This window comes from Lycorma delicatula, chromosome 4, assembly GCF_047948215.1.
Source record: "Lycorma delicatula isolate Av1 chromosome 4, ASM4794821v1, whole genome shotgun sequence".
Taxonomy (NCBI): domain Eukaryota; kingdom Metazoa; phylum Arthropoda; class Insecta; order Hemiptera; family Fulgoridae; genus Lycorma; species Lycorma delicatula.
In genome coordinates this window covers 92,771,240-92,797,188 of record NC_134458.1, presented here as the reverse complement: position 1 = coordinate 92,797,188, position 25,949 = coordinate 92,771,240, and the positions used below count along the sequence as shown (strand labels likewise).

The window sequence follows — 25,949 nt, the reverse complement described above, 5'->3', positions numbered from 1 at the left end:
CAAGACTGCCTGCGCGCTTTCTTCTACCTGTGGTAGTGAATTACCATGAACTAAAAGGAAGCAGTCATCAACAAAAGCCTGGGCCATGACTCTTCTGAGAATGTCAATCCCAGAAATCCACAAAAACCAAGTTCCGCAGCAGGGGACCGAGAACAAAGCCCTGTGGGCTTCCCCTGATTATAAATTTTTCCACAACTAGGTGCACATCTTTAAACAGAGCTGCACAGTTAGACCAATTCCACCTCCTCCCTGTGCTTCATATGCCATTCCAACCACTGTAATGCAGCCGCGTACTCACGCCACAGCCTGTCCTGATCCAGGCCACTTAGGTTATAACAATCCAACCCTGGAGCTCTTAGACACCTCTGTAAGCAATCTCATAGGTTATAAGCCTATGATCGCTCACACTGGCCTCAGGCTAGACACTCCAACTACTTGTACTTTTCAGCAGGTCACTAGTCACCAAGATGACTTCGATGTAACTTTCCCCCAGTTCACAAGAGAAAGATGTTAAGGTAAAATGGAAACAGTCTAAGTTATGTTTAATAGGCCAGTTCCCACAGATCAAAGTGAAATGATATTGGATTACTGCATGCTGTTGGAATTTAATTAATAGCTAATGGCAATAGCAATTTGATGCCATTTAGAGAGAAAGAAATTAATTCTCATGCCAAGCATAGCATGTAACATTACTTCGAGGCGACTCAATGAAGAAGGCAATGGTAGCATTGTCTTAACTATAAGTACCCATGAATCCAAATATCTTAGGGGTTTAGATACATCCAGCAGTTCCATAAAGCCCACAAAATGTTCTATTTTCAATATTTACAAACAGGGTATTCATTTTAATTCAACAAATTTTTAAAACTTTTATTACATCACTATTTCTGATTTTGATGATACTTTGTATAAACTGTATTTTTGCCACTTCTAGTGGCAAAAAAATATTTTCTTATTTTTTTTTTAAGTTTTTCTTGAGTAATGGACTATTTTCTAACTTACCAGCAGGTAAAAACAGCCATTTTTGTCACTTTTTCTATGAGCTGTAGCATTCTTATTTTACATCGAACAGAGATGAAAAAGAGCTTTTTGGAAAGAGTAAAGATGGAACTTAGCATTTTTGAGCCCCAAAAATGAGACATTTTCAATATCTTACGATTTGGCAGCCATTTTTTTTTTTTGAAGGACACTCGGTAACAGCACAATTTTTTTATAAGCACTAATAGTACCAAAGAGTTAAAAGGTAAAAAACAGGCCTGTTTCCCTAAGCCCTTCATTATTTATTTTAGGCTCAAAATTTCAATACAATTTGTAGATGTAACTTCAGTAAGCATTACAAGATTTGGTTACGTAACAAATTCAATTTTGAGTACACTAGGATGAAGTTCCCATCTTTACTCTTTCCAAAAGCTCTTTTTGACCCTCTGTACGATGCAAAATAAGAATGCTACAGTTCATGGAAAAAGTGACAAAAATGGCTGTTTTTACGTGCTACTTATGCACAATTACTTTGGATATATAAAACAATTATATAAAAATGGAAAATCAAGGCATTCCAAATGCAATTTTTTCAAATATAAGATGCTAAACAAAATATGAGAGAAATGAATTTGAGAAACTGAACTAGTATTTGTGGTTTATTTTTAGGTGTGAAAAGGAGTATTCTATTTCCAGTCTGATCTTAAAGAAAAGGCACAGATCTTTCAATTGCAACTTTAAGGTAAACATTTTTTTACAAGAAATGAATTGAATAACTGAAAAAAAAGAAATAGATATAGCAAATTAAATTGAATAAACTACCTACTAAGGTTAATGTATAAAATGTAAAAATTACACCGATTAAATAAGCGAATTACTGTTAATATAAGTTGTAAAGCTGTGATGAGTCAAGATAAATGTTACAATACTTTCCAAAAAGAGTTTGGTTTACAAAAAAAAAAAAGCTCGTGAATGGTCGCTAACCTTCGCAGGCTTGCCCTCGACAGATTTTTATTTCAAACACACAACAGGGTTTTAAATATTAATGACTTGATTATGAAACATTTAGAGTAAAATTGTAAGAACTATCAAAATGTTCAGTAAAAAAGTTGGGTCCAATTTGACCCCTTGATCAATTGATGTTTTTATTTCAAAACTTATGCAGAATTAAAAGTATAATTAAGATTAAAAAAATCCTTAGAATTTTAGATCCCGGTTGAGCCTCTTGACATTTTAATCATTAAAAAATTTTACTATTGTTAAGTGTATAATTGCTAAAGAAAAAAAATTGAAATATTAAGTAAAAAATTTATATCGAATCTGAACTCCTTGCTTGACAACTACCTCATATAACATTTTTAATAATGGCAACAACTCAAAAAAACAGACAAAAGTACCAGAAATTACACAATTTTTTTTTTAATTTTAAGTTGCATCCCATGAAACCACCTTTTTCAAAAAAAGTTCCTATGTTGTCTACATTAATACTAGGTAGAATTCGATTTTCAATCTTCAAAATTTTAGTTTAAAAAAAACTGCTAGAAAGTACAGATCTTAGCTCTCTTGTTTTTTTGGCTTAAAAATCTATTTATTGGAATAATTATTTTACTAAGTCGAACAATTTGATACAACATTATTCAAAAAGGCTAAAAAAATTATAGTTTGCAAAAATCAAAAGTATGAGTACCGTGTGATGCCCCCTTGTAAAATGAGTAAAAAATCAGGCCAAAGCTGGAAAATAAATATATATAGGCAATATTTTTGGTAAATTTCAATTTTGGTCAGTGGGTTTTCATAATATGAAGTAAAAACTGTCTAGAAATAATGTTAAATATCTCCATCCCTAAATACGATCAACTTTTTAATTTTAAATAAGTATGACCACTACACAAAAAATAAAAACTGTGAAAACTACCCCTCCCAATTTTTAATGTTGTCCAAAATTTAATATAATCAATGCCTTAAGTACAGATTTTTTTTAACAATTTTCAAAGAATTTATTTTGAGCCAGTCTGGAAATTAATCAAAATAAAATTCAACATATGTATGTACATACATCTTCTGGAAATTTCTTATGACATTTTTGTGTTTTTTGGACTAAGGGTCTTGAAATGTAGACATTTGCAAAAACCCTGATATCAAAATTTTGCCCGATCGCTATACTTTCCCTTTAGAGCTACACTGCTGCAGCAGTAACAGAGCTATAGTGGAGAAAGTAAAATGAGAAAAATGTTCCAGATTATAAAAAAAAGTAAAGAATGGATAATAATGTTGCCATACACTAATTCAACTACCACTCAAAGCTTTAGGGGTAGAATGCAACAGCACATCCAAACAAGAAAGAATAGGGTAGTGGTGACATTAATGTTTAATCTGACAGTCATCTACACGTCTTATTAGGCTAATAGACCAAGGTACTACTGTTAAGTTATAAAGAAAATTCAATGATGAAAATTGCCTGCTTACATAAATGGAGAACATCAACTGCTAGAACATAAAAAAAACTTAAGTTAATAGATGCAACTTGTTGGTTATCAAAAACATTGTCAGAAATATAAAAAATGAATTAAAAAAAACACTGGATAAAGTTTTTCAAAAGACTTATAGAAAGAGCACAGGTAAAAAAAAGCTGAAAATTCCAATTGTGTAGGTAGGCTAAATACAAAAAGCTTAGGATAGTGATGAAAGTGAAGTGCAGAAATGAATGCAGACAGACAAAACTAAAGATAGACAAGAAAACAATTAGACCTACTGAAATTACCAAAATATCAGACATAATAACATAAAGATGTTGATAATTATGAATAATGTGCAAATGAACCACTTCAATTTTAGAGAATGTGTTAACATACACTGATCACATCCCTAGCAATGTGCTGTTTTTTAGATGGTGCTAGAAATCTTATCTATTATAATAAGTTATTCCTCCAATAAATAAAATACTGGGATAAACAACAATGAGCAATATATATATATATATGTGTGTAAAAACCACTGAATTTAATCAGCAAGTTTAAATTTAATTTCCAAAATGAAAATTTCAGGTACTTACGTATTAACGCCACCGCAGCTACAGCTTTATTTAAAAACAAAGTAGTCAATCGGAATTTGGTAGAAAATGAACAGTCTTTATTAATTTTAATAAATGGTTATTTATATTTATTTATTTTATAAATATAATTTAACCAAACTTAACCTACGCTTGCTTCGCTCGCTAACCTTGAATAATTAACGTAATTTTTTTAATAAATTCAGTAATTATTGCAATTATTTATTATTTAAATAATCAAAACACTCCAGTTAATTAGTCAAGGTTAGCGATCGAAGCGAGCGTAGGTTAAGTTTGGTTAAATTATATAAATAACCATTTATTAAAATTAATAAAGAGACTGTTTTGAATGTATGTTAAACTCTATATCGGCCCATTTTCCACCGAAATCCGATTGACTACTTCATCTTTAAATAAAGCTGCTACAGCTTTATTTAAAGAAATAAAAAATTTCATAAATGTTAAAAATAAGATGGACTAGCAAAATATGAGATGAAGGGTTTTAAGACAAATTAGGAAGAGACAAATTTGAGGCAGAATCCTGTAAAAAGAAGAGCAAGAGTCATAGGCCATACATTTAAAGCAACCAGTCATTGAATTTAATTCACGAAGGAGGTTCAGAAGGTACAGACAGCACAGAAATAGAGATTGAAATATATTAAACAGAAAATTGAGAATATACCACACAATAGGAATGCTTTGGCTAATAGAATTACTTTCACACATAGTAGAAAGTAATTAAGTGTATCGGCCAATCAAATGATTGAAAAACTACAAAAAATCATAAGCCTGAAGACTAATTAGCTCTCTCAAGTCCAATATCAGCTCCTACATAAAGCCTAGGTGGTAATAAAGATATATAAGACAACAAAAAAATAGAAATAACATTTTAACAAACATCAAAATTAACTCACTCCATCAAAACTAAACAAATAATAAAATGATTTACTTATAATCTATTAAAACTAAAAATTTAATATGACAGTAGCGGTTAATACTAACATAATCAGAAACAGCAATTAGTTTTTGATTATCACATTACAACATAAGAATATTAAATGGAACATATAAAGTAATTTTATAACAACATAAATGAGAACCTACAACTTATTTTAAAAATAAGTTAGATACATCATTTTGTATTAATAATAAACCAAAAAAATACATTATAGTTCAGTGACCAATTTTGGCAGAAAAAATTAAAGAAAAACAAAAGCTTCCATAGAAATGTCATTTTGAATATGCAGCCTAACTAACCTATAAAATAACTACCAATAATTCAATTTTTTTTTTATAACAAGACTGTCAAAAATATCAATTTTACAAACCAACAAATACAATCTAAAATAATATTTCAATATTAAAATACAACGTGTAAAAAATAATTTAACTTTGACAATAAAACAACAAATATACGCCTATCATAATGAATGAACAAAACAAAAAGCACTAAAATGAGTGCCATAGGTAAAATACTTTGAAGCTGTAATATAATTTAAAGGCATAACACTTCAATTAGTGTATTTAAAGAAAAAAATTCAAAACAAGAAACTACAGAAATAACTTTTAAAGATCACATAAGCTAAAGAGGATAGCAGATGAAATAACTTAAGTGAACACATTAGCTAATAAATATTAATTATAGATTCACAATAACTAAACCAAACTAGTTTAAAAAAACTATTACACAATATTTTAGAAACCAATTTGACTTTTTAATGAAAACTGCATTAAAAAACCTTGGTAAATCAATATTATTTTAACTAATATCAGCTTTTAACATAATGAAATGAAAAACTAAAATCTATATTCTATAACTTTAATAGATTATCCCATTCGAAAACTGATTATTAATTCATTTCTATTTACCTTTATAATTTCATAAAATTCATTTTTTTCTACTGTTAATTCTCACAATATTAACAAATGATTACAATCATGAATACTGGAAATTTAAAATAATCTTATAAAAAATAAATAAACCCCCTAAAAATGTAAAGGCAACCAATAAATCTGAAATAATAATTGTTATGTGAAATGTTTTTTTTTTTATTATTATTATTAAATGAAAATGCAATAAACCCACAGTTCTAGAAATGTATAGATTTCCCTCCAAAATCTACTTAATTAGTTCATAACAAAATTTCATACCTTTGCATTTAGTACTAGTTACATATTAACTGATTTAAGCTATATTATTTTTTTTAAGATTACTTACAAAACTGCTTTCTACTTATTTCTCCAAATTCAATGTAAAATTATTGTAGAAATACAAATATTTAAACACCCAACTCTGTACATAGAAAAAGAGCAGTTAATGATAAAAATATATATATTTACTAACTGACAAATTAATTACCCATAATGCTACCTGCTATTAATTTTAAATTACTGCTTACATGATATCTCTGACCCACTTAATTACCTGCTCCATATAAGCCCAAAAAATGTTTTGAACACCTAATCTATTTTCTTGATCTGTTAACCTTGTAGAAAGTTAAAATAGCCAAATAAAATTCGAAGTCAATAATGGTAAATATATAATTTTAAATGTCTAGTACTGCTAAAAAAACACAATATATATGTTAATTTAGTCACAATTCATACATTTAATACCATATAACACAATATTCTTTTATGTATACAAACAAGTTGCATATATCTTGTCAATAAAAAAATCAAGGAAGTACTCAATTGATGCCGTTCAGTTATGAACAGGCAAAAATAAACAAGCTGCTAACAAGTAATTTAACGAAATGAAAGTATTGAGAACTATCGCTATTAACATCCTCTCCTTAGGGAAACAGAGTTATTTTAATAACACACAATAGGATTACTTCAGAAACATACAACAAACAAATCGGGCATTTCAATTTCAGAGAATCCTAATTCCTTATAGGCTAGATTATTTAGAGAAAGATCGCTTACCTTCGGTAACTGTAACATCAACTACAACAGATGATTTTACGCTGTTTCCAGCTGAAGACATAGTAAATGTTTTCAGCTGGAAAAACAGTCCTAAAGCAGTTAAATAAAATTTTTTCTGTAACTTTTTAGGATTTTTTTTCAATAATCCATTTACTGTCAACAAACTTGAAACAAATCAAACATCCGAAGCTTCTGTCTATGAGGCAGTATTTTTCTAATGAAAACGATATATCGAAATAACTTAAACTAAACCTCGTTGAAATATCGATAAGAGGTTTTTATCACCTTTACATTTATATATTCACACTCAGTCGTGACAAATAACGACCATGACACTACATTTTATGTATTAACTTTTTGAAATAATAAATTACTATAATATCAATTAAATTAAAAGAATTACATAGTCTCAATCGATATTTTACGGAGTATATTTTACAATCTCCTTGTATTTTCCACCTGCGATATCAACCAACTGCCTTACCAATGCCAAGTATTTATATCTATCGATAATCAAATATAAAGAGATATATATTTCCTGTTTTCCAAATAATCGCATTGCTCTTACTGTTTAATTATCCTATTGTACTAATTTTAATTTTTATGAATCAGAAACTAAAGGAATGGATGCACTGACCAAATATCAGATAATGTATTTTACGTACCGCGAAATTCAACTTTTAGCACCTCTAGCGGGTGTTTCTCTGGCGGTACAAATTTTTATAGAGCTGATTTTATTTCGTTATTCTTGAAACTTATTTTTTGGGCAGTTTTTTTTTTATAACTTCGACGAAATGTATTACATGTACGCCAAAAAAAGTATTTAATTCTTTACTATCATACAGTAAATTTTAAAGTAATGTTTGTTCACTTTTAACTGTCAAATAAAGGGTTTTTGGAGGTAATTTCCTCGTTATAAAAGCACAAAGAGATTTCTGTATTTTCTGCGCATTTCTGTATATGCCATATTTTACTGTATACCATAACTTTTTGGGTCCAACCCAGGAAATATTTTTGAAATTACTTAAAAGTCTTACCAGTTTACTGAAATATTAAACTATTTATTCAGTTGTTTTTTCATTAGATGTGACTTTTTTCAGAAATGGTTTGTTTGTTTTAATTACATCATAAAATTCAGAACAAGTAAGTTATGAATTAATTTTAACATTTAGCTGATGTTTAACAGTAGATACTGAAAATCTACCCATTTCTGCAGACCAAATGTTCCCTGTAATTGAAAAAACTCTCAACTGGAGCAGATGTCCCAGGCAAAGACATACAAACTCAACCGTTTTAGAAATATTGCAACATGAAATATCAGTCTTTTAAAACCTTAAAATTGCTTTCCACTTCTCTTCAATAGTATCTGGTACTTTTCAGAACTTGAACCACAACCTACCCTTTGGTTTTGAATTACCTGGTTCAGCAATGTACGTTCATCAAAAGATCATCAATATTTATGGAATCCTTTATAATTTCATTAACAACATCTGCACTCTCTTCTAAATCAGACCAGGTAATTTCAGTTTTTCAATTTATCGACTGAAACTTAATAACTTTATCAAAACTGGTTCTCCACAACTCTAAGTATTGGATACTAGAATTATAAAAATTGTCTATGCTTAAAAAGAATTTTTGTTCCTGAACATCATTATGTTCTTTTAGAGTGCATAGCAATTCTTTGGCAGAAGATGGTATAAATCTGTGGGTTTTTCTTTCCTGAAGTTGACAAATTAATTCAGAATATGTCTGAAATGCTTCTGTTGCTGTGATAGAATTAGCTTCCAATTTCAGAACTACATCATTAAATAACTGTAGAGTACCATAAAAAAATTCAAAAACAGTTCACCTTCTAGATTTTCAAAATATCAAATAATAATTTTGGGCATTTGTCACAAGATAAGAAGTATAATTTTAGGCCATCAAAAATGGAAAGAATTCTTTCTACTGCAGTAACACACTAAGGAACCTTGTGCTGCTATAAGCAAATACTTTTTTGTAATCTGTTTCCACAAATTCACAGAACTCTTTAATGTATATGCTCTTAATGTATATATGTGAAAATATTTATAAATTTTTATAACAATAACTTCTACGTCCAGGGGTAGAGAATCATGTGCTGTTTGTACTGAATTGTGTACAGTGTGGGCTGAACAACCAGTTCCTAAAATAGGGCTATCTAAATCACTTTGAGCCTTTCTTTTCACACCACCAAAATTACTGTTCGTGTTATCAGCATTATAATCAACCAACGTTTTTGTATTTTTTCACACACTCCAAAAAATACCAAGTCAAAATTTGAGCAGTTTCACTTGACACTTCATCGAAATTTAAAAGTTTAACTTGAATTCCCTCCTCCAGACTGAAATATCTTATAACAATCAGAACAAGTTTTCTTTCACTTCTGTCTGAGCTATCCATCATTACTGTTACATAATTAATGTTTTCCAAAGAACGCAACACATTATCAAATATAAATGACAAAATAATGTTAACAATAATTACCTCGGTTTTGGTTCTAGCGAATGAAAATTTTGGGTCCTACAACTTTTTAACCAGTTTAGATGTGCAGTCTGATGTTTTGAAACTGAGTTTGTGTCTAACAGTGTAGTATGAAAATGTAGCTTCTTTAGCAGCACACTCCAGATTACTGCTATTGTTATTCCCATCTTTGACTTTAAAAAAATCTCTTGTATGCTGAAGCAGTAGCATTAATAACACCTATTTTTAGCTGTTTTCACGTGGTCTTCAATATCACCCTTTCCTTTATGTGCAACAGAAAATTCTCCAGTACATAGTGTGCAATAAACATGTTCATTGTTACTGTCATTACACAATTTCAAAAATATGTATTCCTGTTGCAGGTTAAAATTAAGCACTCATTTTCTTTTGCCCATTGCTAAACAATGAGACAAAAAATGAACAGAGATAAAATGATCAAAAACTTGTACACGAGTTACTTCACACACGAAAACAACAAAAACACATTGCTCCTGTTGTGTTGCCAAATATCTAAGTAAAAAGCTGTGGTGAGACCAATAGCCAAACCTCCATCAAAATCGATTCAGTGCTTGCTCCAAGGTCAGCTGAGAGATGCACGGTCATAAGAGAATGATTAAAAATGCGATGTCAAATATATAGATCTAATATTTAAAAAAATCCTCACCAGTCATAAAATTCTCAAACCCTGGAAATTTTTACAACCTCAGACAGCACTAAAAAAGACTGTCCGGGCTAATTCTGGATGTATGGTAAGCCTATGCAAGTCCCACTCTCCCATCAAAGACTTGGATAATGGACTGACTAAAGTGATCCTATGCAGTCAAAATAAATAATAATAATAGTTGTATATATATATATATATATATATATATATATTATTTATTTATTTTATTAGATCAATCAAAGTACAGAATAAATAAAGTAGGATGATTTACCTCATTCCACTATATATGCAGGAGCGCTTCTGCGATTTACTCGCATCATCATCTGCATTATATATTCATCTCAAATTAGATTAAAAACTTTGTAAAATATAATAACATATCACAAAACCTCCATAGATAATACCCATACCCATTTTCCAATAAAATAAAGTAAATATTGTTCCAATTACATTAATAATAATAATATTATTATTATTATTATCATTATTATTATTATTCATATTTGTTATTGTTTGAAAATGAACAAGAAGATAGGGAGGAGAGTGGAGTATTTCAAGACGCATAGCGATAGAGTCATTGTATGATGATGATGATGATGATGATGATGATGAGGTAGAGTGTATATACAAAGAAATTGATGAAGCAATTAAACACGTAAAAGGAGATGAAAATTTAATAATAGTTGAAGATTGGAATGCACGCATTGGAAAAGGTAAGGAAGGAAATATAGTGGGTGATTACAGGCTGGGCAAAAGGAATGAAAGAGGGGACCGACTTATAGAGTTTTGCACGAAGTATAATTTAGTAATTGCCAACACCCAATTTAAAAATCATAATAGAAGAATATACACTTGGAAAAAGCCAGGCGATACTGCAAGGTATCAGATAGATTATATCATGGTTAAGCAAAGATTTAGAAATCAACTCGTTGACTGCAAAACTTACCCTGGAGCAGACATTGATACCGACCAAATTTGGTGATAATGAAATGTAGATTGGGGTTTAAAAGCCTGAAGAAAAGGTGTCAGATGAATCGGTGGAATTTAGAGAAGCTTGAGGAAGAGGAGGTAAAGAAGATTTTTGAGGAGGACATCGCAAGAGGTCTGAGTAAAAAAGATAAGGTAGAAAATGTAGAAGAAGAATGGGAGAATGTTAAAAAGGAAATTCTTAAATCAGCAGAAGCAAACTTAGGCGGAATAAAGAGAACTGGTAGAAAACCTTGGGTTTCAGACGATATATTTCAGCTGATGGATGAACGTAGAAAATATAAGAATGCTAGTGATGAAGAAAGTAAAAGGAACTATCGGCAATTAAGAAATGCTATAAACAGGAAGTGCAAACTGGCGAAAGAAGAGTGGATTAAAGAAAAGTGTTCAGAAGTGGAAAGAGAAACGAACATTGGTAAAATAGACGGAGCATACAGGAAAGTTAAGGAAAATTTTTGGGGTACATAAATTAAAATCTAATAATGTGTTAAACAAAGATGGTACACCAATATATAATACGAAAGGTAAAGTCGATAGATGGGTGGAATATATTGAAGAGTTATACGGAGGAAATGAATTAGAAAATGGTGTTATAGAGGAAGAAGAGGAAGTTGAGGAGGATGAAATGGGAGAAACAATACTGAGATCTGAATTTAAGAGAGCATTAAAAGATTTAAATGGCAGAAAGGCTCCTGGAATAGACGGAATACCTGTAGAATTACTGCGCAGTGCAGGTGAGGAAACGATTGATAGATAATACAAATTGGTGTGTAATATTTATGAAAAAGGGGAATTTCCGTCTGACTTCAAAAAAAGTGTTATAGTAATGATACCAAAGAAAGCAGGGGCAGATAAATGTGAAGAATACAGAACAATTAGTTTAACTAGTCATGCATCAAAAATCTTAACTAGAATTCTATACAGAAGAATTGAGAGGAGAGTGGAAGAAGTGTTAGGAGAAGACCAATTTGGTTTCAGGAAAAGTATAGGGACAAGGGAAGCAATTTTAGGCCTCAGATTAATAGTAGAAGGAAGATTAAAGAAAATCAAACCAACATACTTGGCGTTTATAGACCTAGAAAAGGCATTCGATAACGTAGACTGGAATAAAATGTTCAGCATTTTTAAAAAATTAGGGTTCAAATACAGAGATAGAAGAACAATTGCTAACATGTACAGGAACCAAACAGCAACAGTAACAATTGAAGAATATAAGAAAGAAGCCGTAATAAGAAAGGGAGTCCGACAAGGGTGTTCCCTGTCCGTTACTTTTTAATCTTTACATGGAACTAGCAGTTAATGATGTTAAAGAACAATTTAGATTCGGAGTAACAGTACAAGGTGAAAAGATAAAGATGCTACGATTTGGTGATGATATAGTAATTCTAGCTGAGAGTAAAAAGTATTTAGAAGAAACAATGAACGGCATAGATGAAGTCCTACGCAAGAACTATCACATGAAAATAAATAAGAACAAAACAAAAGTAATGAAATGTAGTAGAAATAACAAAGATAGACCACTGAATGTGAAAATAGGAGGAGAAAAGATTATGGAGGTAGAAGAATTTTGTTATTTGGGAAGTAGAATTACTAAAGATGGACGAAGCAGGAGGGATATAAAATCCCGAATAGCACAAGCTAAACGAGCCTTCAGTAAGAAATATAATTTGTTTACATCAAAAATTAATTAAAATGTCAGGAAAAGATTTTGAAAGTGTATGTTTGGAGTGTCGCTTTATATGGAAGTGAAACTTGGACAATCGGAGTATCTGAGAAGAAAAGATTAGAAGCTTTTGAAATGTGGTGCTATAGGAGAATGTTAAAAATCAGATGGGTGGATAAAGTGACAAATGAAGAGGTATTGCAGCAAATAGATGAAGAAAGAAGCATTTGGAAAAATATAGTTAAAAGAAGAGACAGACTTATAGGCCACATACTAAGGCATCCTGGAATAGTCGCTTTAATATTGGAAGGACAGGTAGAAGGGAAAAATTGTGTAGGCAGGCCACGTTTGGAATATGTAAAACAAATTGTTAGGGATGTAGGATGTAGAGGGTATACTGAAATGAAACGACTAGCACTAGATAAGGAATCTTGGAGAGCTGCATCAAACCAGTCAAATGACTGAAGACAAAAAAAAAAAAAAAATTGTTTGAAAGTGTTCATATTCATACTTGAAGTAAAAATATTTTAAATCTTGATTAATAAATACTTATGTCTATGTATGAATGATTTGTTGTTGTAAGATGTTTTACAGTTTCAATCTGTTTTATGGCGTATATGAACTTTGGTTCATTACTTAAAGCTTACAACTAATATGTTTGTCCAATATAAAACTTTGGGTAGTATCTAAGGTGTTTTCAAAAACTCCAATGTGATTGAGTTCCTTAATGAATTGAGTTTCGTTTCTTTGATTGAGTTTCTTAGCCATGGGTCACCATGATGTAATAGCTAGAACCCAATGGGGGCTAACAAATGATCTAGAGGAGCTAATGATGTTAAATTACAACTAGTTTACCTAGGCCTTAAATTTTCAATACCTCATGGATAGGACAAACAATAATCCTCTACATTATTACTCTGCCGTACAGGTTGATGATTTACTACGTTATCAAACAAGGTAAGTTAAATAATGCAACAGATTTGTAATATTTCAGTTTTTGTTATTCTGTTTCTAAGTTAATATTACTGATATTATAATTATTAATGTTAAAATTTATTGTAATTTCATATCTTTATAAATTCAAACTGATTTTTAAAAATTAATGTTTCGTAAGTTTGTTTTAATCTGTTTTTTTCCAATTTTACTGCTTTGTAAAATAGGTTAATAGTTATGTATGTGATGATTATGAATAAGGATTGCAATTACATGGAAAGAAACATTTCTGAGTTGGACCAGTTGTGTCTACATGCATTACTGTCTGAATTATATAAATAAATAACAATATTAAGCATTTGATTATCAAAATTAATGGAACTATTGTTAAACAAAGATCAAACAATTTTTACTTAGCATAAAATTTAAGCAAACCCCACCTCTAATATTTGAGATGTCATTGACTAATAAGTACAATTTCTGTGCGATGGGACTGTATTTGCATTGTTTTATGTATTGTTTGAAAATAAAAATTTAACAAGATTAAGTGAAACAAATGGTTGGAAAAAAAAATATTTTAGATAACATATATTTTTAATAACTTGAAATATTAAAAAATAAGTATTAAAAAGAAATATTAAAAATAATAAGAAATAAATTTAAATTCTACTTCATTTGATAGTATTAAAAATAAAAATCTGATGTGGACACCACATGAGTTCCTTGTAAACCTTTTAAGTTACATATACACTTTTTTTGCTGCACTTGATTTAAACTTATTTCATTTGAAAGTGAGATACGATGCTCCAATTCTTTAATAGAGTTAACAGTTATACAATTGCATTGTGGTGGACACCACATTGCACCACATTTTTGCACACACACACACACACACACACACACACACACACACACACACACACACACACACACACACACACAAATATATATATATATATATTTTTTTTTTTAATTCTACTAACATAAACTACCTAGTACAGACAATTGGGATAAGACATCTCTTATCTTAATTTTATCTTGATAGTTCTTTCATGGGATCTCCTACATCCTCAGTCATGATTGAATTCATTTTATTAAACTGCACATTAAAATAAAAAAATTATGAATATTAAAAATTAACAATATATTGCATCATTAAAATAAAACATGCTCATAGTGTACATGTAACTGTTAACAGTTCTGTAACAAACATGTACTTGTAACAGTTACATAGTGTACATGTAACAGTACTATAATGAACATTACACAATGTGCATCATTTTATTTTAATGATGCAACATATTGTTAATTTTTAATATTCTTAATATTTCTATTTTATTTAATAAAATGAATTCAATCATGACTGAGAATGCGATAGATCCCATGAAAGTACTATTGTGATAAAATTAAGGTAAGAAATGTCTTATCTCAATTGTCAGTACTAGATGGCTTATGTGAATAGAATTTAAAATATAATTTAACAGTACAGCGGAATAATATGAATCTTAAAAAAACTAATTTCAATAAAATTATATACATACATTTTTTTTTTAACCAGTTCATAATAACCACAGTTAACCATAGTTACATAAGTTCAGCTCCTTCTGAATTTATGTAACTATTGGATAAGCAATAATCAAATAGAAGCAATAATGAAATAAATACATTTATTATACCTAACAGAAAGAATATTAATTTATTGCTATTAAATTATTTAAAAAATCTGTAACTTGTACTGATTTCTGTAACCACATTTCTGAAGAAGCAGATATCTATTTCTTGAAAGCTGAAAAAGTACATAATAGAGATCGCAAAAAAGCAGTTCAGTGAATCAAATTTTTAATTAATTTTAACAATTTATTATATTCTACTACTACAATGTAACTTGTTTATTTATTCTTCATAGCCTAAAATTTAGAAAAACTAATATAAAAATTAATGTTGTTTTACTCTTCCATCTCATCTCCTTTCATATTCCTACTTATGTATGTATTTGTTTTTACTTATATTTAAAATTTGCATATTAATATTTTAATTTTAATATTCATATCAATTATATTTTTCTATAACATAAAAACAATAAGTATTTATAATTTTTGCTGTGTCAGGCAGGTGCCTACAGTTACAGCAATATCTTTTATGATAAAACGAACAATTAAAAATATCAAACCCTTGAAAATAATTGAACCCACAAAGTAGTAAGTACAGGTTATAAATACTTAATCGCCATTTAATTACAGTATTATCACATATCTTTTATGTATTTTTTTACTTTCACTTGTGTATAAAATATTTAAAACACCACTCATACAAGAATACTTACACTTAATTTAATCCTTTCATTATTGTGTTACTGATAGTCATACATAATTTCTTTTTTCTATGTAAATAATGAACACAATATAGGTAAGCTTTGGGTGGGTAAGCTCTGTAGTCAATGAATGATATTATTCATTCTAATAAAGTAAAAGATAAATTCAGTAAGTTTGGTGCGCCCAAATAGTTCATGCCATTAAATCAATAATCCATCAGCAATTACAAATTTTCTTTTCTTGAGGTACTGGGCCGGTAAGTGTAAAATTTTCTGACTGAACATAATTTTTTGTTATATCATCATTTAATCCTTGTGTGCCACTCTGCTTCATCATGACATCAACTAAGAACCTGTAAACATAAATGGAATTATTATTAACAAATTACTGTTGTATAAATTTATCAGTTTTTATCAATTATTAATCATTTATTTTGTTAAAAAATATTTAATTTTTCATATAGTATTGCTGATTGGAAGAATTAGCTGAATTTTCTACAATCTTTTAAACACTATTAAACTAAACACAATACATTGTGAGGAATTAATTTTAAAAAAGTAAATAAAATACCGCCATTACAATGATGATATTTTAATTACAACAATTTTTACACTATTTTAATTTGAAATTGCTTTCATAACTTCCAACTTTTTTCTTTTTAGGGTACTGATTGCTGTGGTTATTAGTTGATAAAAATTCCAGCAGCATGTACAGGGATTGGTTTATTGAACACAACAACAGCTTTGGTTGGTGGCATTTATCAACAAACTTCACACTCTTTAATTTTCAGAGTATTACAACCTTAAATATTTCAGGTGTTACAGAACTTTCAAGTTGTAAGGATGTAGTTTACCATTTTATCACCCATGATCCATTCCACTGAAATGAAGTCTAAATCTTTATCTGAAGACTAAAAAAAGAAATGATTTATATACTGCAAGCTATTCCTTTGCTATAAGAGTACTTCCTGAATATATATATATATATATATATATTTATTTATTTATTTATTATGCTTTTACGGCCAACATGGGACCACTTAAGTCAATTTTAGTTGGATCTTTTCTGAGAAAAGCGTGTTATTTTACTCTTCCGAGCTGCCCAGTATTTTTTCATCCATTCAGATCTTGCTTTCTTTTCTTCATCCGTAAATACCCTCTTCGTTGTACTTTGTCGTTTGTCTGTCTTTTGTTTAAATTAATGCTTTTGTCTTTTAGCTTTGTAATTTTTCCAGTTTTATTCTGTAGGTCAGTCAGGGAAATTCCCAATTCTTTCATATCTTCTCTAATTTCTTTGATCCATCCTACTTCTAGCTTTTGGAACCACAGCTTTTCAATGATATTTCTTGACAGTCTTGTTTCCAGTGTCCTCATGAGATGACCAAAGAAAGAGATTCTTTTTTTCCGCATAGTATCAGTAACAGGCTCTATTTCTCGATACACCACCTCATTTGGCACAATCCACCATTGGCCTTCTTTTTGGTGTTTTTTATTGATACACGTTCTGACAATTCTCCTCTCTATTTTCAGAATTTTTTCAATTCGGTTTTTCTGAGTGATTTTGAAAAGGGTCTCGCTTCCGTAGGTGACTTCTGGCTGTACTACAGTTTTATAATGTTTAAGTTTTGTTTTAGCAGAAAGGCATTTTTTGTTATATGTTGACCAAGTTAATTTTTGGGATTTAATCATTTTATTTGTCCTGTTTTGCCATGTCACTTTTTCATTTAAATTATAAGTTATTATTTCCCCTAGATATTTAAATTGTTTTACTATTTTAATTTTCTGATTGTTTACCGTAATGTGCTCTATTACCAGAGGATCTATGGCCATTAGTTCAGTTTTTTCGAAAGAGATATGAAGCCCTATCTTTTGTGCTAGGTTTTGAAGGCTCATGATTTGCGTTTTGGCTTCTTGAATATTATTTGCTAAAAGAGCGAGGTCATCTATATATATATATATATATACACTTTATTTCTTTAAAAAAAAAAACAATATTTCACCTCAATTTGTTGAGTTGAATTGAACAGTGTATACAATAACGCAACTTCAAGGAAATAGAAGAAATAACTATGCAAAACATCAATCAGTATAATTTGTTTAATTAATGTAAATTTTTACTATTCATTTTATGTGTGTTGAAATAACTGCATAATAATAAAAAAATAATTTTATTTACTGTGATAAAACTCCATAAATTTTATTGTAGATGCTGGCAAGAACCTTGAAACATTGTAAATAAAAACAAGAAAAGGCAGTGAGTGTTCAACTGTTAAAAATAACTTATTCATAAAACGAAACTGATATTTTTAAATTGCTTTTACCATAATAGTGTTCTAATTAAGCCATGTATCATTTTTCATAAATAATAGAATACACGTATAACAATAAAATACTTAAACATTAGTTATCTTCCTTAGAGTGGAAACTCGTAACAGCCTTTGCAGAAAATCTATACAAATAATTTGTGTGAAAAGCTAACAAAATATTTTCAATTTTAGCAATACAACATACTTTGTGCAAATGTGATCTTCTACACATGGTGTCTAAATCACTTTACTTAATTACTTATTTTATGTGTACTTGTTAAAAAAAAATTTACAATTAGGATACTGTGCATGAAAACATTATATCTTATATTAACTGATTACAATTGATTAATAATCACAATAATGTTACACTTTTGCATTGCTTGAGGAGGAATCAGGAGGGCCCATTTTACATGATAAGTACCTCAGCCCTAAGTTGGCATTTTTGTATAACTGCTGGTTAGAAAAAAAAACCCTAGTTAATGCCATATATATTTGAGTTGCTGCTGCCAAACCTCACAAAATACTGATGATGCAGTTTCAATAAAGATCTTTACATACTTTATACATATTCAGTGAATATTTTGCTGGGACCCAGATAATAGTAGCTGGGGAGGAAACAATCAAACATATAGTGGATAGATTTAAACAGATGAGCACAAGGACTGCAAAACAAGATGAATAACCTCATCCAAACGAGTGCACTGCTCCCTTCAGGAAGTAGCCAAGCAGACTACAATTTTTCAGTTTAATTGGAGGGGAAAATATTCATCCAGGATGGTAGCAGCTAATAGTGGTATTCCATTTTAATTCAACAAATGATCAGCGCATCACTATTTTTGATTTTGATGATATTTGGTATATGATAACCCACCACCCACCTTGTAGTGGCCAAAAAATACTTAAAAAAATTGTTTTTCTTGAGTAATAGACTATTTTCTAACTTGCCAACAAGTAAAAACAGCCGTTTTTGTCAGTTTTTCCATGAGCTGTAGCATTCTTATTTTACATCATATAGAGGTCAAAAAGAGCTTTTTGGAAGGTGTAAAAATTGAACTTGATCTTAGTGTACTCAAGATTCATTTTGTTACATAACCAAATCTTGTCATTTTTACTGAGATTACATTTACAAAATGTTTTATTTTCAAATTTTGGGCCCAAAATAAATAATGAAGGGCTTAGGGTAACAGGTCTGTTTTTTACCTTTTAATTCTTAGGTACTAGTAGTATTTATAAAAAAAGTTGGACTGTTAGCAAGTGTCCTTTGTTAAAAAAATTGGCCGCCAAATCGTAAGATTTTGAAAATATATCATTTTTGGGGCACAAAAACCATATGTGGGACAAGTGGCAAAACTCTGAAATGTTTACAGCAATAAGTACTATTTATGTACTTTAAAACCATCTAAGATTTATTTTATTTCTCAAAAAGGTTGACAAGTAATGATGCCAACAATACCACTAAAATACCATTCCTTCTAACCGTAAACAACGTATCCAAAAATACTGATCTTATGTATTTTCTTCACATTATAAAAATTACAACTAAACTCATTAGAATGAATAAATTGATAATTAACAAATAGTCAATTACAGAATGATAAATAATAATTACAAAATGATAAACAATTCGAATACATTAACATGTTGTTCAATTCCTTCCTTTTTTCCTGTTTAGCCTCCGGGAATTACTGTCAAGTATTACTTTAGAGGATTAATGAGGATGATATGTATGAGTGTAAGTGAAGTGTAGTGTTGTACGGTCTCAGGTTGACCATTTCTGAGAAGTGTGGTTAATTGAAACCCAATCACCAAAGAACACCGATATCCACGATCTAGTATTCAAATCTGTATAAAAGTAACTGCCTTTACTAGGATTTGAACGCTGGAATTCTCAACTTCCAAATCAGCTGTTTTGCGAAGTCGCATTCACCACTAGACCAACCTGCTGGGTTAAGTTGTTCAATTCACTTTTATCTTATTTTGCTTCTGCTAATGGAAGTTATGAATAAATCTTGCACTTTTTTATAACAAACTTAACTAACATAACTTAGTGCTTCTGCCATTTTTTTATTGAGTAGAACTGATAAGTCCTCATTCATTTTTTGTGTAATGTTGTGTCTTCTTCAAGTAGTTGATACAAAAAATCTACCGGGTTGGTCTAGTGGTGAACACGTCAAATCAGCTGATTTCGAAGTCAAAAGTTCCAACATTCAAGTCCTAGTAAAGGCAGTCACTTTTAGACAGATCTGAATACTAGATCATGGATACCAGTGTTCTTTGGTGGTTGGGTTTCAATTAAACACACATCTCAGAAATGGTTAACCTGAGACCATACAAGACTACACTTCACTTACACTTATACATATCATCCTCTGAAGTACACCTGATGGCGATTCCCGGAGACTAAACAGGAAAAAAAAAGTTGGTAGAAAAAGCTCTGAAGGTGTGAGAATCTTTAAAATATTTTCCAGTTGAACCCGTATTAGATTATCCCTCAATGATTTCTTGAATGAAGTACCAGGAAAAAGTGTGTTCAATATTCCTCTTCATTTTCATGGATTTTGACTTCAATGACTTTGCCTAACCACCACTTGCCATTGTATATACACCAGACACAAGTTTTACATTTTGGCTTTGGTAAACCTATAAAGCAATTAGAAACATTAATGTCTTTGTGCACCAATACTAATATAAATGTTTCTGATTCAGAGGTCACTCGGACTTTCAGAATACATTTCTGACTTATTAGAACATAAGTGTGAAAGGTTCTTGTTCCTGGGAATGTTGTGATTACCTGAGACAAGAAAGTATTTAGAAGATATGCTATTTCATTGTAGACATATCAAAATATTTTGTATAGTAGGCCTACATTATTATCTAGAAAAAATACATGCTCTGAATTTTTTGGAAACATTGTTTATGGTTAGAAGGAACAGTGTTTTTAATGGTTTTGATGGCTTCATTACTCATCAACTCCTTTGAGTAACAAAATAAATTTTATGTGGTTTAAAAGTACATAAGAAGGACCTAAATTTCAGGTTTTTGTCACCGGTCCAACATGTGGTTTTTGGGCCCCAAAAATGAGACATTTTCAAAATCTTACAACTTGGTGGCCATTTTTTTAATTGAAGGACACTTGGTAACAGTACAATTTTTTTTTTATAAGTACTACTTGTACCTAAGAGATAAAAGGTAAATAACAGGCCTGTTACCTTAAGCCCTTCATTATTTATTTTGGGCCCAAAATTTGAAAAAACAATTTATAAACATAATTTCAGTAAACATTACAAGATTTGGTTATGTAACAAAATGAATTTTAGTACACTAAGATGAAGTTCCATCTTTACTCTTTCCAAAATGCCCTTTTTGACCTCTGTATGATATAAAATAAGAATGCTACAGCTCATGGAAAAACTGGCGAAAATGGCTGTTATTACCTGTTGGCAAATTAGATAATAATCTATTACTCAAGAAAAAAATTATTTTTAAATATTTTTTGGCCACTACAAGGTGGGTAGTTATCATATACCAGATATCATCAAATTCAAAAATAGTAATGCAATGAAATTTTTGAAAATTTGTTGAATTATAAGAGTGGTCCAGAAAGTAACTTACGTTTGTGCCTAGTGTGGAGATGGGTGGGTATAGAGCCGTCATCTTGACACCAAAATGTTTGTACACTCAGTATGCATCAAGGTGCCATAACGTCTGGACTGTGATTTTTCTATTTTGTCCGTTGTGAATTATTGAAATGTGCACGTCAATAGAAAATCCCATGAGTTGTGAGGTGTGTTCAATGACTAGGTTTTTACTAGCAAAAAACTATCAGCAACTTTGTGAGGTGTATGAAGATCGAATGATGAGTGATGGTGGAGTGAGGCAGTGGTGCATTCAGTTTAAAAATGGTTGCAACAATATACATGATGAGGACCGCAGTGGTTGGCCTAGCCTTGTGACTGATGAACTGATGATGAAGATCATAATTTGAAAAAAAAATCGCCGCATTACGATTACGAAACTCTTACTTCATTTCCCCCAAATTTCACAAAGTTTACTGCATGAAATTGTATTGGGAAAGATTGGTTATCACAAGTTTTTTTACAAGATGGGTGCCAAAAATCTAAGGTGGCAAATTTCTACAGAGAAGGAATTGAAAAGCTTGATCATCGTTATGATAAGTGCCTCAATTTAAATAGAAACTATGTAGAAAAATAGTTTATGATTGTCCCTTTCAAATGTATATAATAAAATTTCTTTATTTTATTTGGTTGGTTTTTTATTTCACAACGTAAGTTACTTTATGAAAATATGTAAAATGGAATACCCCAGCAGTACAATACCGTTTTTGCATTAAATACCTCATACGTTTAGTGAGAAATTGGTTTTCTTTTAGAGATTAACGCTTTCACCTGAGAACAAGTACCAGATTCATAAAGGAATAACCATGTCCCTCCGCAGAGTGTGGGGTTTGGAAGTATTCAACTGAACTACAAATTGTTCAGCAAACCCACAGATTGAAGGGTGATAATAAATTAATAATCAATATTATATTACTGCTTTCTACTTTCTTTATTTCTTTTTCACAAGAGTTTTCAGAATACATGATGCTTCATCAGGTGAATAAATACATATTTAATCAATTAAAAATTTTATTAAATACAGAAACAGAACAACATTCTTTCTTCAGTCTCAGTAATTAAAATTCTTTTTAATTTTAGATAGTGACTGAAGAAAGATTATCATTCTTCTTTTGTATTTATAAAAAAAAAGTTTTTATCAATTAAATATGTATTTAATCATACAATGAAGCAGTATGTGTGAAAGTGCTTGTGAAAAAAAATAAAGAAAAATCTTTAAGTAAAGTCATAAATATAATATGAATTAATAATTGTTAATAAATTAATTTAATTATTATAATTTATTATTTTGCTGTCATAAGTGACTTCAATAAATTATTGTTAATGACAGTGTCTAGTATGATTTTCATTTTGCTCATGTTTGTGAGTCATCAGTATATGTTTCAAATTTGTTGTGCAAAATTTTACCCCATTTCCTGTAATTCTTCATTTGTGTGTCATACTTGGCCAGTTTAATATAGCAGGATCATTTTGATCTGTTCTGTTACACTATCATGTTATACCTGGATGCTTCTTCGATCCCTGTGTCTAAGGCAGTAGGGGTAAAATGGGAATACATCCTTAAATAAATTATTATTACTCCTCAATTTTTACATAATTTTGAGGATTGCTATAAAATTGGAGTAAGTAATTATGATTTGAATTTTTTTTTAATTTTATTACATATATATGTTTCGTACTGATTGAGTGTACTATATATTTTTGATCACTTCTTAATTAACTAGGACAGAAATGATAATATATATTTTAAACTGAGAATTAATTGTATTCTAATTTTCTATAGCGGTCTTTAATTTTTATAATGAAGTTTTATGAAAAATTAAATATATATGTTAATGAACATTGTACAGAACTGAATGACACCATGACATAACAGGTGTCATGATGTCATGATGACATCAGTGACATCATCATAAGTCCTGGGTAAAATACTTAGAACGTTTCAGAAAATAATATCTTGGAAATCAAAAGAATATGAAGTATGGATGGAGGAATACCATTGGTAGAAATAATATATCTGTTAAACTGCTTTTGATAGAGCATGCATCCATTACTTTAGATCAGTGATTCTCAACCTTTTTAGCTCCAACACCTGCAAAAAGTAAAAAAAAAAAATAATGAATATTTCGCGACCCCCAACCGCAACCCAATGAACCTTAGTTAAAACTATTTAGCTGTGTTGATAGTGATGGGTATGAACATGCATGTATAAAGTGTACAAACATGAGCAATTTACAGGTTCCAACTTGATGTGTATGTGCTCCTTATAATTTGATCTGCTTGCATAATATTCGCTCTCAGTTGCATCATGTTCAAAGATGCAAAAGATATGTTTGAACATTTAGGACTCTCAGCAGTATAAAAGAAACGTAAGGAATTGCAGAATGTCAATTTAGTTTTGAATGTGAAGCGTGCACCTGGTGACTTTATTTATGTTTATAAAAGTGTAGTTTCATTGAAAATAATAATAATTGAGGTTTTGATATTTTAATGTGTGATCAAACGTCTAACTGTTTTTTTCAATTAGATTCTTTTGCAAAATGGATAAATTTGTGAAAGAACAAAGCGAGCCATCTATTTTCAGTGAATCGATTGGTAAAAAGACAAGATTGTACAATGACAGTTATTTAAATTATGGTTTTACCTCATTCAGTGGAAAGCTACAGTACATTGTTTGCATTCAAGTCCTCCCTGATGAAATTTTTCATCAGGGAAATGACTTTGTTTCAGGGGAGGGGCTTTGATGAAGCCATCAAGATAAATTTGACATCTGGATTGCATGTTTACATTTGGATCAGATCTTTAGTTAGTACAAGCAAACCCTTGACATTTTTTGAAAGAAAATTACATACTTTGAGAAATCATTGAGTTTCTATTTGTAAATCAAGCCGTACTGATCAAAGTGTACTTGAAGCATCTATCTTGTAACATTATGAGCAGCTAAGATGTTCAAACCCCATACAATCACAGAAAACCTCATACTGCCTGCTGCAATTTATATGGTCAGTGATTTAATAGACATGGAAGAAGCAAAAAAGTCAACAAAATTTCACTTTTTAACAACACAGTAACGAGGCAAATTGATGACGAAGCTGCCGATGTTCAAGATCAGATAATTCAGCAAGTGAGAAGTTCAATGCAACCTGGTCATGCAACAGGACAGTGTCTTTTTGATGTTTTTATGCAGCTACTAAAAACTATAACACAGATTGGACAAAATATATTGCAGTATGTAGTGATGGTGCAAAGGCATTACAGGAAAGAACAGTGGATTTCTGAAAAAATTAAAATTTTGTCTTATACCAAGAGTGGAAAGGATGCATTGTGTTCTTCATAGACATGCCTTTGCCACAAAAAATATGCCAGAAATTCTCATACAAATTCGTTGTGAAGCTGTAAAAATGGTTAATTTTATTAAAAGTCAACCATTACAGAATAGGCTGTTTGCTAAACTATGCAATGAAATGGGCAAAAGAAAAAAAATCTCTTTTTTCCATACAGAAATCAGATTGTCATTGCGGGAGAAGTGTTAATTCAGTTATTGGAATTTTGAGGTGAATTAGTAATATTTTTCCAGGCTAAACAAATACCATTCTTAATGTTTTTTTTTCAGAATAATGAATATATGATGCTGTTGGATTACATAGCCGATATATTTTTGCATTTATATGACCTGATTGTGAATTTACAAGAGGCAATAAAAACATTTTGTAATGACAGACAAAGTTCGAGCTTTCATTAAGAAGCTCGATATCTGGATTATTCACCTTCAAAGAAAAAATTTTGATGTATTTCTACTCACTTCTGATTATATTGAGAAATATTTGGATATAGAAGAAACTATTATTCACCATAGTTTGGATAGCATGAAGATGTGTGAGCTAAAAATTCAGTTGGCAGAATATTTCCCAGAAGATAAAAATAGTTTCTTAAAGAGGTGGGTTCTGAATCCATTTGGTGAAAACATTGTTGGAACTGCTAAGTTACCAG

At 30.2% G+C, this 25,949-nt stretch overlaps 2 protein-coding genes across 8 annotated transcripts in view; both read right to left on the bottom strand.

Moving 5' to 3' along the window:
- Nucleotides 1–7,137, bottom strand: part of LOC142323651 (uncharacterized) — a 188,233-nt gene extending 181,096 nt beyond the window's left edge. For all 4 annotated transcript variants that reach the window (XM_075363669.1, XM_075363672.1, XM_075363673.1 and 1 more), the window contains exon 1: nt 6,956–7,137. In XM_075363669.1, the coding sequence (XP_075219784.1) occupies nt 6,956–7,016 (61 nt within the window). In that variant the 5' untranslated portion in view covers nt 7,017–7,137. The remainder of the gene's footprint in view (nt 1–6,955) is intronic.
- Nucleotides 7,138–14,264: 7,127 nt separating this feature from the next.
- LOC142323650 (ras-related protein Rab-7L1-like) overlaps nt 14,265–25,949 on the bottom strand; it is a 41,917-nt gene continuing 30,232 nt past the window's right edge. For 3 of the 4 annotated variants that reach the window (XM_075363666.1, XM_075363667.1, XM_075363668.1), the window contains one exon: nt 14,265–16,368. In XM_075363666.1, coding sequence (XP_075219781.1) covers nt 16,233–16,368 — 136 coding nt within the window. In that variant the 3' untranslated portion in view covers nt 14,265–16,232. Of the gene's footprint in view, nt 16,369–23,956; nt 24,052–25,949 lie in introns of all 4 variants that reach the window. The other variant, XR_012756147.1, reaches the window with a different exon arrangement.